At 46.1% G+C, this 16971-nt stretch overlaps 1 protein-coding gene across 1 annotated transcript in view; it reads left to right on the top strand.

Moving 5' to 3' along the window:
* Nucleotides 1-442: 442 nt before the first annotated feature.
* The window catches only part of RNF125 (ring finger protein 125), a 30349-nt gene continuing 13820 nt past the window's right edge, over nucleotides 443-16971 (top strand). The window contains exon 1 of the mRNA XM_083187466.1: nucleotides 443-868. Within this exon, the coding sequence (XP_083043592.1) occupies nucleotides 741-868 (128 nt within the window). The 5' untranslated portion in view covers nucleotides 443-740. The remainder of the gene's footprint in view (nucleotides 869-16971) is intronic.

Genomic DNA, 16971 nt, shown 5'->3' with positions numbered 1-16971 from the left:
CGACCTTCAGTGGTCGACTCAATGCATGTTGACCTATTAGGGTCAAACTTATGACCGTATCCCCTTCTCATCAAGGAAGGGCACTTGTAAATTGTCTTTACAAATCCGAATTATTACTGTACAATGACATATTTGGTTTGAAGGCTGCATTTCAGTTTATGAACATATTCTTCCAGACTGAGTTTTTAGATGCCTATCTACGTGAGGCCATCTTCACGTTAAGGATGAACTCTAATATCGCTGACAATTGAATTGCCTAATACAAAGGTGCAGCTAGCTACACAGCACAGTAACAGCAGCAGCGCACAAGAGCTGGCACCATACTAGAGTTTGCATCACTTGCCCAGTAGTTCTGATTGCATGCTGGGGTTTCTTTGTGCCTGCAGCAGCTGGCAGGATGAGCTCCGCCTGTTAGTGCCAGATAGCAACAAGCACTTGTATGAGCAGCAGCAGGAGGGGTATTCGGAATCCAGCTCGCAGTCTGTCCTCGGTCTCATATTACTTCTGCTGCTCATCATCCTGCCTGCTGTTATAGTCCCTGCCCTCCTGGCACTGGAGCACATGCTGTTGGCTGCTGCCCCGCACAATAGATAGCAGCCCCTTCCTCCTACAGCTGAGTACAGACTGTGTAGCGGTGTAGCAGCAGCAGCAGCAGTGGCCGACACTCACATCGGGGCTCCCCCCAGCTCCTGCTGCACTTTCCTTGAACTTTCTCTGCACTTTCCCTGCATTCTCCGGAGATGGGATCTATACTGAGCAGCGATGGGAGCAGAGACCACAAGACTCTCGCAGCAGAAGACCCGAGCTATGACTGCGCGGTGTGCCTGGAGGTCCTGAACCGGCCGACGAGGACGCGTTGCGGTCATGTGTAAGTGATGCTGGGGTAGTAACTGGGTAGCACTTTGCGCTGCCCATCGGTACTCAGGGGTTTCCATAATGTACTATTACAGTAATGTTCCATGGGACGTATAGATTATTTCCCATACTAATACTGTAGTATTGCTGTACCATCACTCCTCCTTCTGTCTCCCCCAACACTTCTTCACTCTCCTATTCCTGCTCCGCTTGTTGGACAGGGTCAGTATAGTGCTGCTCCCAAGTAACCCCAGCCCTGCTGCTGCTGCTGCTACTATCACCACACTACAGGATCTTCTTTGTCTCCTGCACTTCAGTTGTAAACGCTGTTCCCAAGTAGCATGTGCTCCAGCAGTCAGTGTTCATTGTTCTCCCCAGTCAGGTTCTAGATGCAGTACTGTATGTACAGTAAGGTTGTGTTGTGGCAGGTCAGCAGCACTCACAGCACTGACCCACATTCCCCTGGGGGTATCTGAGAGGGCTCTTTCTTTGTTCTGACACCTAAGCACATGCACTACAAACACACACACACTATCTATCTATATATCTATCTATCTATCTATCTATCTATCTATCTATCTATCTATCTATCATCAATTTAGCCAAAAGGTATGTGAAACAAACAATCTGAATCAGCTTTATAATTCAGATGACTGATTATAAGTTAATCAAAATGACATATGACCCCATAATGTGAATTTAAATTCTTAAATGTTTTGCATGATAATTTAATCTTTATCCAAACTACGATTTATGCATTTTGGTCCAATCTCCAATTATAAGAACAACTGGATCTTTCCATAATGGTGTGTACACATGGAGAGATTCCTTTGCTATTGGACTTAAGATTCGATTGCAATGCAATCTTTGATAACTCTGTACTATTCACATACAATTCATGCTATCTGAATTAGATTTGCACTATATAGTCATCGTTGCCCTGTCTATTTCGCTATTCGATTTGTGCTGAACGGGAGCGCGCAATCAGCCTCAAATCGGGATCCAAAGGGTAAAAACCTATCCGATCACCATACGATGCGATCTGATGCGATTTTGACTATTTAGTCAAAATCTAATGTCAAATCTCACCGTGTGTACACAGCATTAGTGTACATGATGTCATCTCCCCTTTATAAGGGAGCACATGTCTTGCTGTTGTGTGTTTATGGTACAGTTAGGATATCTCAGTATTTAAGATTGTAGTTAAGATAAAAGCACACTAGATGTTTTTGGTACAACACACACACACAGCCTGCGTTACTTCCTGCTCTAATATCACATATTGGCACTGGTTTTGCTTCAGTCCTACTTTGAGTATATGATATGCTGTGTTTCCATTTAGTTGCCGATGACATATTATGCCAAGAAGTCAGCAGACACTATTATATTTTAGTATTTTTTGTACTGATTTCAGTTTCTGATCCCCATAAACAAGTGATCAGAGGAGTAACAGCTGCCATCTACATCCTGTTGACATGTTCCTCAGGTCTCAGATTGCTAATGTCTTGTATATATACAGTATGTATCTTGCTCCGGCTTCGGTATAGACAGTGGCTGCGTTGCAAGGAAATGACATCACATCGACAAAAACATGGTACATTTCCTGTAACGAAACAATGAGAGTGGGAGAACAACGTGACTACGGATGATGCCAGAGAAATTCATATGAAAATGACTGAAAACACTAGTGCTCAGTCAGCCAAGAACAAAGGCACATACGAAGCATAGCCTTTCAATATACTTTAAGGGGCATTTAGAAAAGGATTCTGTAGAATGTTGGGACTACACTAATGAGTTTCTTTGTTTACAATTTAAAAAAAATTGGGTACTTATGTAGTAACTGGGCTGCCGATTTTTTGATTGTATGCCTTAAGTTAAGGCATACAATCAGATGCGATGCGATGCGATATCGCATCGCATCGCATCCGATATCGCATCCGATATCGGATGCGATGACCCGATTTTTCCATAGGAATCAATGTTAAAATGATTCCTATGGAAAAATGGGTCCTTTTCATACCCCTACTATCCAAGTGGGCATGGAGTTGGATATAAACCTGTGGCGAGCGTAGCGAGCCACCGAGCCCGAAGCGTGGCGAGCGAAGCGAGCCCCGCGAGGGGACGGTATTCGTCCCCTCGCGGGGCTCGCTTCGCTCGCCACGCTTCGGGCTCGGTGGCTCGCTACGCTCGCCACAGGTTTATATCCAACTCCATGCCCACTTGGATAGTAGGGGTATGAAAAGGACCCATTTTTCCCATTGAATTCCATGTTAAAATGGACTCAGTCCATTTTAACATTGATTCCTATGGAAAAATCGGGTCATCGCATCGCATCGCATCGAATCGCATGGTCGCATGCGATGCGATGCGATCTCCCGATCCGACCCGATTTAGAAATCGGCAGCCCAGTTACTACATAAGTACCAAAAATTGTTTTAGTGCTATTTAAAAAGAAGTAACAGGTATTGACACAGATATAATAATGTTTCGGCAATAAAAAATTACTTTTCGGGGCTACAGTATTTAACAAAAGCCCCTATCCAGGGTCTGCACCACTAATAGCATCCTTTCTCAGCAAAGAAATTGGTAGAACGTATTAGCTATCACTTTATTGCTGGCTAGTTAGAATGAGCTATATAGGACTATGCTTTTTGAAGTTTGTAAATTAGTCCAGAGCATAGCCCCTCTTGGACATAATGGAGATCTCGGTGCCCTACACTACAGGGATAAAGGGCCTTATTCTAGTTCACTCTTTCTGACAAAATCCTTCTTAGAGGGACAAAACCATGTGCACTGCAGGTGGGGCAGATGTTACTTGTGCAGAGAGTTCGATTTGGGTGAGGTTTTAGTTCAAAGTGAGATCTATATTGCAGTGTAAAAATAAAGCAGCCAGTATTTACCCTGCACAGAAACAAAATAACTCACCAAATCTAATTCTCTCTGCACATTTTACATCTGCCCCCCTGCAGTGCACATGGTTTTGTCCAGCTAAGAAGGATTTTGTCACAAAGAGCGAACTAGAATAAGGCCCATAGTCACTAGGTCTACAATTAGATGGTCAACACCATTAGGTTGACATGACTGTAGGTCGACAGGGTCATTAGGTCGACGTGGGGAATGTCGACAGTCAAAATGTCGACATGGGGTTAGGTCGACATGGTCATTAGGTCGACAGTCAAAATGTTGACACGGGGAACCCCTATGTCGACCTTTTGACTGTCTACCTTCCCCATGTCGACCTAATGACCCTGTCGACCGAACCCACGTCGACCTACAGTCATGTCAACCTTCCTACATGTCGACCTAATGCTTTTCGACCATCATGCTGTCTACCCAATGATCCGTAAACCGCACTACATCAGTGTGGCTGATGCAGGGGAAGTGCTGTAAATCATAGTGACAGTTTTATTGTGAGGGGCCCCCTCAAGTTAGTGGCCTATGGGCCCCCACAAGCCTTAACCCTTTGTTGCATTATCTTTTATTTTTATTTGTATGTATATATATATATATATATATATATATTCATGCTTCTTGCGTATTGTACTGACAAGGAAAAATAATGAAAAACATCACAGGCAAAAAAACAAAAAACGGTCTGTAGCAAATCTGGTACGCCGTGTAATGGTATACCTACTGTATATACCTTATGTATATGGGTATGTAGCAAATTTGCGCCGGTATGCAACAAAGGGTTCATCTGGCCCTGCGCAGGAGATATCTCTATTATCCCCTGCAATAGGCCTTACTAAATGGCAACTATACTTAAATCATGCGGAAACAAACATCACATGATTTTAGCTTGAATAAATTGAATATTTGAACTGTTAGTGCAACAACAAAGTTATGTATCACAGTTTGAGAGAGATTGGAGACAGTGGTCCATTATATAAGCTGTATGCACAGACATTAGCGCTGCATACACTAACTTTAAAGTGGTTTATTAGATTCTGCACAGTCTGCGTGTCTGATTTGTGGACAAATCTGCCTATCAGTAAGTGTGTAACCTCATTATTCAACATCAGAGTGTTTTGTAACATAACAAATACACATGTACAAATTACTGATCTTTCCTCTCTTTAGGGTGATTCCATGGCCCTTATTCTGGTTCTTTCATAAAGGCAAATTCCTTCTCAAATGGACAAAATATACAAAACATGTGGGTCAGATGTAACATGTGCAGAGAGAGTTAGATTTGGGTGGGGTTTTGCTGCAAAGTGACATCTATATTGCGATGTAAAAATAAAGAAGTCAGTATTTTCCCTGCACACAAACAAAATCACTCACCCACATCTAAATCTCACATGTTACATCTGCCCCATCTGCAGTGTCCATTTGAAAAGGAATTTGCCTTTGCAAGTTAACCAGAATAATGGCCCATGTTTTTTTTTATATCTTGGTGAATGCACTTAAAGAGATGAAGATTGCCATTATCATGGATATTGCTTTGATGTAATAATAACAGTACTTAGCAGGGACCAGATGCCCGGGGCAGCTGTCCATGCATTAATTATACTAATTTACTACCAATGGAAGTGCTGCATAATGTGCCCTGAACGGTCATTAGGACCATCCCATATAGTCGACATACATTACTTTGACAGGTAGAATAGTTTGACACAAGTTTTTTAAAATATATCATTTTCCGTGGCAGTTTTTACATATGGTAAAATCCGCCACTGTGCCAAGCCAGATGCAGTCTGTGAGACTGCACTGGCTTCTCTGTGACTGGCAGTGACTTCCTATTGGAAGTCCAACCTGCCAGTCACCCAGGGCAGTCCCACTGGGAGGTGTTCCCTCCCTCCGGGATGCAGCCCATTAAAACCGGTTCTGCGAATGCGCAGTACCCAGGACAATACTGCGCATGTGCCAGACCCAGGATGGTGAATATGCTTCTATGGACTGTTCCCAAAGCAGCCAGTAGAAGTTGGGGGCCAACACATGTGCATTACTGAAGAAGCTACTGTGCATGCTCCGGACCCGCGACTGCGGTGGGGGAAGGGACCAGCAGCCGGGACCAGTGGAGGTGGGGTGGCATCACGGCAGCCCCCCTCCTCCACAGAGGTAAGAGCCGCCACTGGTCATTTTCTATGTTTCATCACATGACCACAATTATTGCAAGCATATACCCTTACAGGCTTGCAATGCTCGGCGAGCTTCGGGCAAGAATGCTATTCCCAATCATAGACCATGTGGATGGTACATAAAATAAAAACTTGAAAAATATGTGAAAAAAACAAAACAATAATGTGGATTAACCATTCTCATGTCAACCTTTTTACCTATCAACCCTAAGCACACATGCGATGCACCAGCGATGTGTACTGAGCGATCTGTGCAGACCAGTGTTCTCTGATGAGAGCAGTGGCGAACGGACTAGATTTTGACTACATACAATCAAAATCTAGTCAGGCAATGGCGACGCGATCCAATCAGATCGCATAGAAATAGCACTGAAATCGCCTCGTGTGTACAGGGCTTTATCTCTGACAGCTAACTACATCTTAATAAGGACTCGGCTTAGTGAAAATGGCCGAGCCGAGTCCCGTGTGTACAGTTACACCCCTTTAGTTTGCTTACTCTTGGCCCGAGGCAATCATTATTCCTAAATGCTCGGAGATTTACCTTTTTGCTGTCGTACACTGCAGTGATTGTTATTAATATGTGCATCATACAAGACATTTAATGAGTGATTTCATTCTTATATTGCATAGTTTTTTATCCTGACTCAGCGGCTGACCTTTCCTTTCCAGTGGCAGGATGAACTTTGATTTGTTTTTCTGGTGAACTGTTTGTTTAGAAATGGAACAGATGATTTCAGCTGAAGTTCTGTTTGTTAGGTCATCCATTAGGAAATTTATCAAACACAAAAATGAAAAATCAACCAAACAGCTGATTTGCACAGCCAGTGGTTTATAGCTTGGGCAGGAGCACTATGTAGCTTCAAATGTTGTGCAGTCACTAAAGCACCAAGCAAAATGTCCTAATTCATGTTGTCAGCATGGTTAAACTGGCGACATCATTAATGTTGACACATGGAAAATGTCAGCTTTGACAGAATGTCCACAATGTCTTAATGTCCTCATTTCCATTAGTCTTACAGTTAGCGTTAATGTTTAGGTGCAAAATTACACTAAAAATCCTTTTTTTACATTTCAACAATGCCGACATTACATCATTGACGAGTTCAATATCAACATAAGTAGCGAAGACATTCATGTCGGCCTAATGAATGTGTTAGTTTAGAACCTATATACCACATGCATTAAAATGTAGCTACTTTTAGAACAGTTAAGATTGTCCAGTTCAAACATTGGGCCTAATTCAGACTAATTCAGGCAAATTTGTTCTCATAATGGGCAAAACCATGTGCATTGCAGGTGGGGCAGATGCAGAGAGAGTTTCTTGCAGCAGTGTATGGTCATCCGATCCCCCTTCTGCATGTGATGCATTACATGCGACCCCGTTCACCGCCGTCAGGAGGGTGTCCGAGCCTGTAGTCAGGTAGGTCTGACCTTCGAAGTTAAATGATTTTGGACGATCTTACTTGATTTCTCCGCCCTATCCATCGTAATCGGGTGAAATCGTCCAAAATGGCATAAGTGGGTCATCCATCCTCCATAAATTAGATTTGGGTGGGGTGTATTCAAACTGAAATCTAAATCGCAGTGTAAAAATAAAGTAGCCAGTATTTACCCTGCACAGAAACAAAATAACTCACCCAAATCTAAAGCTAGGTACACACACACAAAGATGTATTTGTCCAATCTGTCTGCTGGGAACAAAACTGGTAATGTATGGGAGCAAATAACAGTCAACCATTTGCCCCCAAACCCTAGAAATCAAATAAAAACGATTGTTCGGACGCATTTGTGAACGCAAATATGCACATGCGCAGACCTCCAACCATCGGAACGGGGCCGCTAGGGTGGTCAATCCCAGGATCGGCGGGATCCCAGGATTTGGCCCCAAAAAGTCTGGGATTTCAACCCAGAAGTCTGGGATTTCGGGATTAGACTGCGCGCAGTCTAATGCTGGGCAGTGTCTGAGCACTCGCTCAGACGCTGCCTGGCTGTTCCTGACCCTGGCATGTGGCCTGTGTGGTCACGCTGCGCAGGCCACACTGGCCACTCTGCTGCCACCCCTTCTCCTGCCCCCCTGCCGCAACTTCGTCTGCCCCCACCTCTTCTCCTTCGCCCGCCCGCCCCTTAACCTGAGCCCACCTGCCCGTCCCTTCAGGAGGAGGTGCACCGCTGAGGAGGAGGTGCACACGCCTGGAGGAACCGTGCACCTCCGAACCCACTCCACGACTGCCCGCCCGCCAATGTAAGTAAATGTTCGGGTAGGCCAGTGTGGGAGTGGGACTGGTTCCCAGGATTGAAAAAATGCCCCGGGATTGGCAGGCTGTTCCTGACCCTGGCATGCGGCCTGTGTGGTCACGCTGCGCAGGCCACACTGGCCACTCTGCTGCCACCCCTTCTCCTGCCCGCCTGCCGCAACTTCGTCTGCCCCCACCTCTTCTCCTTCGCCCGCCCGCCCCTTAACCTGAGCCCACCTGCCCGTCCCTTCAGGAGGAGGTGCACCGCTGAGGAGGAGGTGCACACGCCTGGAGGAACCGTGCACCTCCGAACCCACTCCACGACTGCCCGCCCGCCAATGTAAGTAAATGTTCGGGTAGGCCAGTGTGGGAGTGGGACTGGTTCCCAGGATTGAAAAAATGCCCCGGGATTGGCAGGCTGTTCCTGACCCTGGCATGCGGCCTGTGTGGTCACGCTGCGCAGGCCACACTGGCCACTCTGCTGCCACCCCTTCTCCTGCCCGCCTGCCGCAACTTCGTCTGCCCCCACCTCTTCTCCTTCGCCCGCCCGCCCCTTAACCTGAGCCCACCTGCCCGTCCCTTCAGGAGGAGGTGCACCGCTGAGGAGGAGGTGCACACGCCTGGAGGAACCGTGCACCTCCGAACCCACTCCACGACTGCCCACCCGCCAATGTAAGTAAATGTTCGGGTAGGCCAGTGTGGGAGTGGGACTGGTTCCCAGGATTGAAAAAATGCCCCGGGATTGGCAGGCTGTTCCTGACCCTGGCATGCGGCCTGTGTGGTCACGCTGCGCAGGCCACACTGGCCACTCTGCTGCCACCCCTTCTCCTGCCCGCCTGCCGCAACTTCGTCTGCCCCCACCTCTTCTCCTTCGCCCGCCCGCCCCTTAACCTGAGCCCACCTGCCCGTCCCTTCAGGAGGAGGTGCACCGCTGAGGAGGAGGTGCACACGCCTGGAGGAACCGTGCACCTCCGAACCCACTCCACGACTGCCCGCCCGCCAATGTAAGTAAATGTTCGGGTAGGCCAGTGTGGGAGTGGGACTGGTTCCCAGGATTGAAAAAATGCCCCGGGATTGGCATCCCTAGCGGCCACATTTAGTCCCATTTTATTAAAGCTGAATTATACTCATTGTCTGCGTCTCAGCATGTGGAAGCAAATAGTTGATTGTTCTGGGACATCATACATTACCAGGTTTTTGTTCTCACCAAAAACATTGGGCAGATAAATCTTTAGGTGTGTGCCCAGAATAAAGTCCCCCATACAATACAACGATATATCTGATGCTGAAATTGCATGCAATTTCCGTTGAACTTCCCGGGAGTGATTCCAGACGATTTGGTACTTTGTTGTCATTTTTTGCATAAGATATATCTCATGCGATTGATCAAGCCAAGATAAATCACCAGAGATATATCTTATGGTATACAATTGTACCATAAGATATATCTGATGGGCTGGATAAGGGGCTAGAAAGAGTGGAAATGTCAGTCAAACTTCCTGCCATATATTGCATACGATATATCGCATGCACAAAACAGAACTCCTTATTCCATCCAATTCCGATAACTCACAGGCGCAGTATGACCAACCTAAGGGCTCCTATACAACACTTACGGGACTGCGCATCGGATCAGATGGAAAACACAAACAATGTGACACTTTTCAGATGATATATCGACCCGAATGGTCATAATTGGCTGAAATCGTGCAAAATCGTTCTAGCATATGGGGGCCTTTACTCTCTCTATACATGTAGTCGCATAGAGTATGGGCAGCTTAACATTTGCCCCACTTGCAGTGCACATGGTTTTGCCCATTTTGAGAGGAAATTTTGGTACTTGTGTAATAGCACAGCGCCCGTAACGTAGTTAGCGTAGCGTCCCTGTCAGAATCAGCGTAGTGTTCCTGCAGCAGCGTAGTTAGCGTAGTCAGTAAGAAGTAGCGTAGTATTCCCATGGCCGCTTAGCGTCCCTGTCAGAAGTAGCGTAGTGAAACACCTCCACTATCCACGCCAGTCCGAAGCGTGGCGAGCGCAATTAGCCCTGCGAGGGAGCGCATTACGCGTCCCCCCGACCTGTTCATACCCCCACTATCCATATAGGCGTGAAGTTGATTTTATAAAGTGTGGCGAGCGCAGCGAGCCACCGAGCCCGAAGCGCGGCGAGCCCCGCGAGGGGAGGCGGACTACTTTACATGTATTCCGCGTCCCTCACGGGGCTCCCTGCACTCGCCACACTTTATAAAATCAACTCCACGCCGACGTGGATAGTGGGGGTATGAACAGGTCGGGGGGGGGGGCGTTATGCGGCCCCTCACGGGGCTCACTGCACTCTCTATGCTTCGGGCTGGCGTGGATAGTGGGGGTTTGAAAAGGAGGCATTTGTCAGTATGTAACATGGAGCACTGGCAAATGCCTCTTTTATTGTGCATAAGACGCACTTGTGCCCGCATAACCCCCTTTGTGCATGGGACGCACATGCTACCGAACCCCCTAACCCCGTCTCCCTGAAGCGGGCACATGCAGGGTTGCCGTACCCTGCCACAATAATTACTGAGACGCAGGAGCCTCTGAGATGCACCTGCGTCTCAGACAGATGGAGCGCCTCTCCATCGGCGCCCGCATGATCCCCTCTCCGCCGGCATCCGCCAGCGCAGGGGATCTGGCGGTTACCGTCGCTGTGTGAGAGGCGCTCACTAGGCTTGCCATGGACGCCAGGGACAGAGTCATGGACTCCGGGGACAGAGCCGGTCTGCCGCAAAGTCAATACGCTAACTACGCTAGGCAGACGTCGGGCTGTCACTGCGCTAACTACGCTAGGCAGCCGTTGGGCTACGCTGACAGCGTAGCTTAGCCTACACTGAAAACGTAGTGTAGCCGGGCGCCGTGCTATTACAGTAGTACCGAAATTTCTCTCATGGGCCTTATTCAGGCAATAAGGCCTGAATTAGGCCCATGGTCACATTTATAAACCAGGTTCTACATGTATACATTCTGAGTGAGATTCATTATCATAGGACTACTGTATATTATGACCTTTCCTGATATACATATTATTAATCCTTCATTACTTGATTTATACCAGCATAACCTTTTTGGACTGTAATGCAGCACTGTGGCACAGTGGTTACCATGGCTGTCTCACAACACTGGGGTCATGGGTTAAATTCCCAACTAGAGACCTATCTGTCTGGCCTTTGTATGTTATTCCCTGTGGTTGCAGGGGTTTCCTCCCATACTCCGGTAACATACAGATACTGGAGGTTAAATTAATTCAGACCAGATGAGCTCTTTAGGTCACTATGAGCGGGTGAGCGATGTTTTGCATTTCTGCGCATGTGTGTGCGGACACGGCGAACAGGGTGTTCCCAGGATTAGGGGGGTGGGGGCTGCGAATCAACCAGAATAACCCCCCTATTGTGTAAAGAATATTTTTGTACCACGCTCTGTGTGGGTGAAGCAGCTCCAATAAATTATACGATTACAATTGGTGGGATAGGAGCGCTGGTGTCAAATATGTAAAAGTATTTTTTTGTAATAAAATAATATAATGAAATAAATTATTTCATTTTATTAAAGTATAATTACTAAAACTAATCCGAGTAATGTATATACATTGGTATGTCCTCATGTACTTATATCACTCTATATGCTATAGAAAGCCTACTTGTATCTCTAGTATGATTCCTGACCCAGGCAATGACACATTCTACTCAGTGAATTAGGGAACTTCCAGCTTGGCAAGCACCAGTGATTCGCTTACTACAGGTTGGAAACTTATGATGGTTTGCACATTACATGTGTTTCCATATCCTCTCCCTGTCTTTTTTGGCATATGCTCAAAATCATATTGCCTTAATCCAGAATAATCTTTTGGTTTTACAGGGGAAATGAGAGAACACAAACATTCCTGTGTTCACGTGGGCATATCCCGCTGACAGAAACAATAGGCCTGATCTGATTGTATGAGACAAGTAACAAATCGAATCATGGACAAACGAAGCTTCCACTTCATCCCAATGCTAATTTATCTCTGTAGTCCCCTTAGATCTTCAAAACTTTATATTAGGGATATATATACTGAAATGCACATTAATGTGGCCGTTCAGAATGTTCTGGAAGTGCATACACCAAGGCCCTTATTCTGATCGGTGCGGCCAACTCCGTCCGTACGCGGTAAGAAGCTGGCCGAACGGACCGCACGTGTATTTTTCACGGAATACGCCTCCTCCATCTCAGGGAACCTCCCCCATCATTCGATGGTCGCAGACCATCGAATGCAGGACCGAGTGGTCTACCAGCTCCCTCAACCTCAGACCACACGGACATTTTTCTGTGCAAAAGCAGGGATCTGGGCGGGCAGCTGACATCCGGCGATGTCATATGTCCGCCCCCTACACGTGCGTCACGGCCGCATTACCATACGTACACCCAGCGTTTGCATGGGAACGCCCATGAAACGCGGGGCGTATGCATATGGTAATGAGCCCAAATAGCCCTTCACGCCCCTCTCCACCCCCTGTTCGGAGTGTTCACATTTCATGCGGGATTTGGCCGTACGCCCCGCTCGCACATGCGCAGAGACAAAACATCGGCGGCACGAACGCACGCGGATATTACCGCACCAACCAGAATAAGGGCCCAAGTTGTATATGTGCTAATGACACACTTGATGACAGTCTTATGTTCAAGAAAATATTTAGCAAGGCTTTGTGAAGGCAATGCTCTGAGGTCACTGGCCCTCCTCCCCCCAGCACAGTCATTGGGAATAGTAGGTGTGCTGTTCACAAATGTTTGTTAGTGCTATTAAACCACTAAGGCTTAATAGCTTAATATTCAATATGTAGAAGACATCTTTATCCTGTTTACATAAACATAGTATATATTATATTTCCTATTACCACAACATGCACAATATATGAAATAATATTGACGTTTTCATAATTCAGAATTGCATCCTGATATGTTACTGGCTTGTGCCGAGATGACCACATACTTTGTTATACTGCTGATAAATTGCATTGATAACACCTTATATGTCACTACAGAACTTTCTAAGCATAATACAGGCATTCATGTCCTTGTACATATTTAGTGCCAGTTACATGTTATTTCCCCAGTAGTGCCAGTTACAGATGTAGCCAGTAAAAAAAAAAAATGGGTACTTGTTTCCTAGCACGGCCACACTGATTTACATCGGGGTGGTCGTGTCGGAAAAATCGGGTCGATCGCATCGCATGCGATTTGGTCGCATGCGATGCGATCGACGCGACCGACCGATTTTCGACCCGATTTTTTCATTGAATGAAATGTAAATCGGGTCCCTGGGACCCGATTTTACATTGGATTCAATGTAAAATATTCCCAACCCCCCCAAATTTAACGGCGTAAACCCCACCCCACGATAGACGCCAACCCGAAGCGTGGCGAGCGCAGCGAGCCCGCGAGGGGCGGCGGTGCGCGTCCTCCGACCTTTTCATTCCCCTACTATCCACGTCGGCGTGGAGTTGAGAATAGAATAGTGTGGCGAGCGCAGCGAGCCACCGAGCCCGAAGCGTGACGAGCGCAGCGAGCCCCGCGAGGGACGCTTCGGGTTGGCGTCTATCGTGGGGTGACGACGGGGACATCTATAATGTGAAATGGGTCATATTGGCCCATTTCACATTTTTCACATTTTCTCACGATTTCAATGTTAAAAAATATTTTAACATTGAAGCCTATGGAAAAATCGGGGGCATCGCGTCGGGACCAATGTTAATGGTCCCGACCGACGCAATGCCCCCGATATTTTACCTTTCCCGACACGATTTCAATGTTAAAATATTTTTTAACATTGAAGCCTATGGAAAAATCGGGGGCATCGCGTCGGTCGCGTCGGGACCAATGTTAATGGTCCCGACCGACGCGATGCCCCCGATATTGTGTCCTAGCCGGCAAAATGGACCTGATTTCAAAGGAAATCGGGTCCATCGTGTGGATCGTGTACCTTAACTTAAAGGTACACGATCCATAAGATTGTGGCCGTGCTAGGAAACAAGTACCAAAAAATGAAAGTACATTTTGGAGACTATGGTTTTCGGAATAATTTGGATAATGGATATATGGATAAGGGATACTCAACCTGTAATACTAACTGGATCAGATCATAAAATGCACAATACAAATGGCTTTAAAAAAAACCAGCAATACTGGTAAAATCCGTAATATGCTCATACAGCCAGGTAGATGGTGGCTGTTTTCTGTGTATGTGATTATCTGCTGGCCAAATGATGATCCAATCATTTCATTTGACATTGAAAAAGATCTGACTTTAAAATAGCAAGAACTAAAGCGGTTTACCTCTTCAAGAGTGCAGTAGAAGGAAAGGCTCTATGATATGATAGACCAGGCATGTCCAACGTTGGCCCTCCAGATGTTTTGAAACTACACATCCCAGCATGCTTTACAATAGTTTTAGCATTCTCTAATAGCAAAACTGTGGCAAAGCATGCTGGGATGTGTAGTTTCACAACATCTGGAGGGCCAACGTTGGACATGCCTGTGATAGACCATCGCAGGAGCATACCATAAAAGAGGCTGAAGGTGCAATATTTTCTCCTGTGCACATCAGACATCTTTCGAGTTATGGCATCACACACTACGGTCCAGACGAAAGAATAGACTTGTTAGACTTAACTTTATTAAAGTTTCAGACGGTCCTGGGTTGAATAGACAATGCCTAGAAGAGAGGAGAAAAATGGCGAAGGAAGTTGCAGTGTACGAAACCCAGAAGCGGAAAGAACCCTATGTAACCATCAGATCCAATTTTTCTCCATTCCACCCATTGGTGTAAGGTTAGGTCTAAATTGAAGTGGGCTAAAGGACCTCCTGGCGTCGCAGGGGAGGAGAGGGGGTGGAGAGAGGAGGAGCAAGGTCTGAAGAAGGGTCCCAAACGGACCCTCACGGGCTTGCTTCACTCGCCACGGTTCAGGCACGGTGGCTCGCTCCGCTTCGCTCGCCACCTGTTTCCTAAAGGCAACCAGTGGTGGCGTGGATAGTGAAGGAGCAAGCCCCCCATCCTTGCTCCTCCCCCTGGGCGTGAAAGGTCTTTCAGCCCACTACAATTTAGCATCTACCATTGGGGTTACAGGCAAGACAGCCATCTTGGGTACACTACAAAGGTTACAATATGTGAGATAAACCATGCAAGAAACAGACATATACAGGTGACTAAAACATGTGCAATATGATATGCAGTAAATATGGATAGAACCATGTGTTATGCATCCCGCGAAAGTAAGAAACATCTGAGGAAGCCATATGGGGAGCACTGCATAGGTTACATCTGGCAGGTGTGTGCATTAACATCCGGGTGGTAGGGGAAGAAGAAGAAAATAGACAGGCATGAAGCAGCAGTATTAAAAGAATGGTAACAGCACTGTAAAAACGACATGGTAACAACATTTTTTGGGTAAACTGCAACAAGCCTAGCATCTGTCTTGCTAGAGTGTGCAGTATTATCGCATCCAGTAGTTTGTTTAATACGATTAGTCCATGGCAGAGCCCCCGAATGCCAGTCTCTGATGGACATGGTGCAACAGAGTAATAAACTAGGTGATGTAAGTAATCACGAGTAAGAGCACATTGGGGAGAGGAATAAAATAACATCCAATTGTGCCATATCACAGTTCACAACACACACTTACTGGACAGATGAAATCTGATCTTTCCAACTCTCTCTTTTTAATGGTGTGTACACATGGGGGCGATATACCGTGCTATGCAAGTCCCGATGCGATCAGATCGTATCGGGACTCGCATCTCACAGCATGCCAGAGGGGCACAATTTAGGCTATATAGTGCAGATCTGCACTATATAGTGTTGCCTGCCCTCTTTATTTCACTGCCGATATGCACTCACACGGGAGCACGCATCGGTAGCGCATCGGGCTCGCAAGCTCTAAAAAAGCATGCGATATGGCTTCCGATGTTCACTATATCGGCAACATCGGAAGCCATATCTTACCATCTGTACACACCATTATACCCCTTTCACATCGCACTTTTAAAACGGTATATTGCCGTTTTTTTTTCCATTTTAAAACGTTTAAGGCTGCAATGTGAAAGTGCCAGAGTTGATTTACCGGTTAAAGTTAACCGGTATTTCAACACGGTTAAAAAGCAGAGTCCTACACGTTTTAAAGCCGTTTTTTTGGCAGTTTGAACAGCTCTATTTCAATGGCTTGAAACGTGTCCCTTGGGGGTTAAACGGGTTGAATGTTTGAATGGTATTAAATGATTTTTAAAACGGTTTTCACCTGCAATGTGAAAGGTCTCAAGGCTCAGACCCATTTAAGAATACCGTGTCATTACCCATTTCTGCAATGTGAAAGCAGTATAAGTCAGAATATATATTTATTTTGTTTTCTACTTACATCAGCTAAGCTCTATTTATGATACACTGAATTCAGGGACAAGCAGAAGATTTGGTAACAATTGCTGTACTAGGAGATTGAAACATTGTTTAGCTATGTATTACTGAACTGCAGAATACAAAATATTACAAACATGCATTGGAGTGGTGAGGTCTGAAAGAGATTGTACTTTATGTGTATTGTGGGGAGAATTCAAATAGTCCCATACTAATTGGTTAGCAGGGACTATTCAATCAACCTCAAAGGCAGCCCACGGACTGCAGTAAACAGGGATTTCTCCTTCGTCTAGTAGGGGATACTGGAATGCAGTTACAGTGGGTATAGAATGGATAGTCACGGGAGCTGACACTTTAAGAATTTTAGTCATTGTGATAGATCCTCCCCCTT

The sequence above is a fragment of the Crinia signifera genome, chromosome 5 (genome assembly GCF_055691185.1).
Source record: "Crinia signifera chromosome 5, ASM5569118v1, whole genome shotgun sequence".
Taxonomy (NCBI): Eukaryota; Metazoa; Chordata; class Amphibia; order Anura; family Myobatrachidae; genus Crinia; species Crinia signifera.
This window is presented reverse-complemented; position numbering and strand designations above follow the sequence as displayed.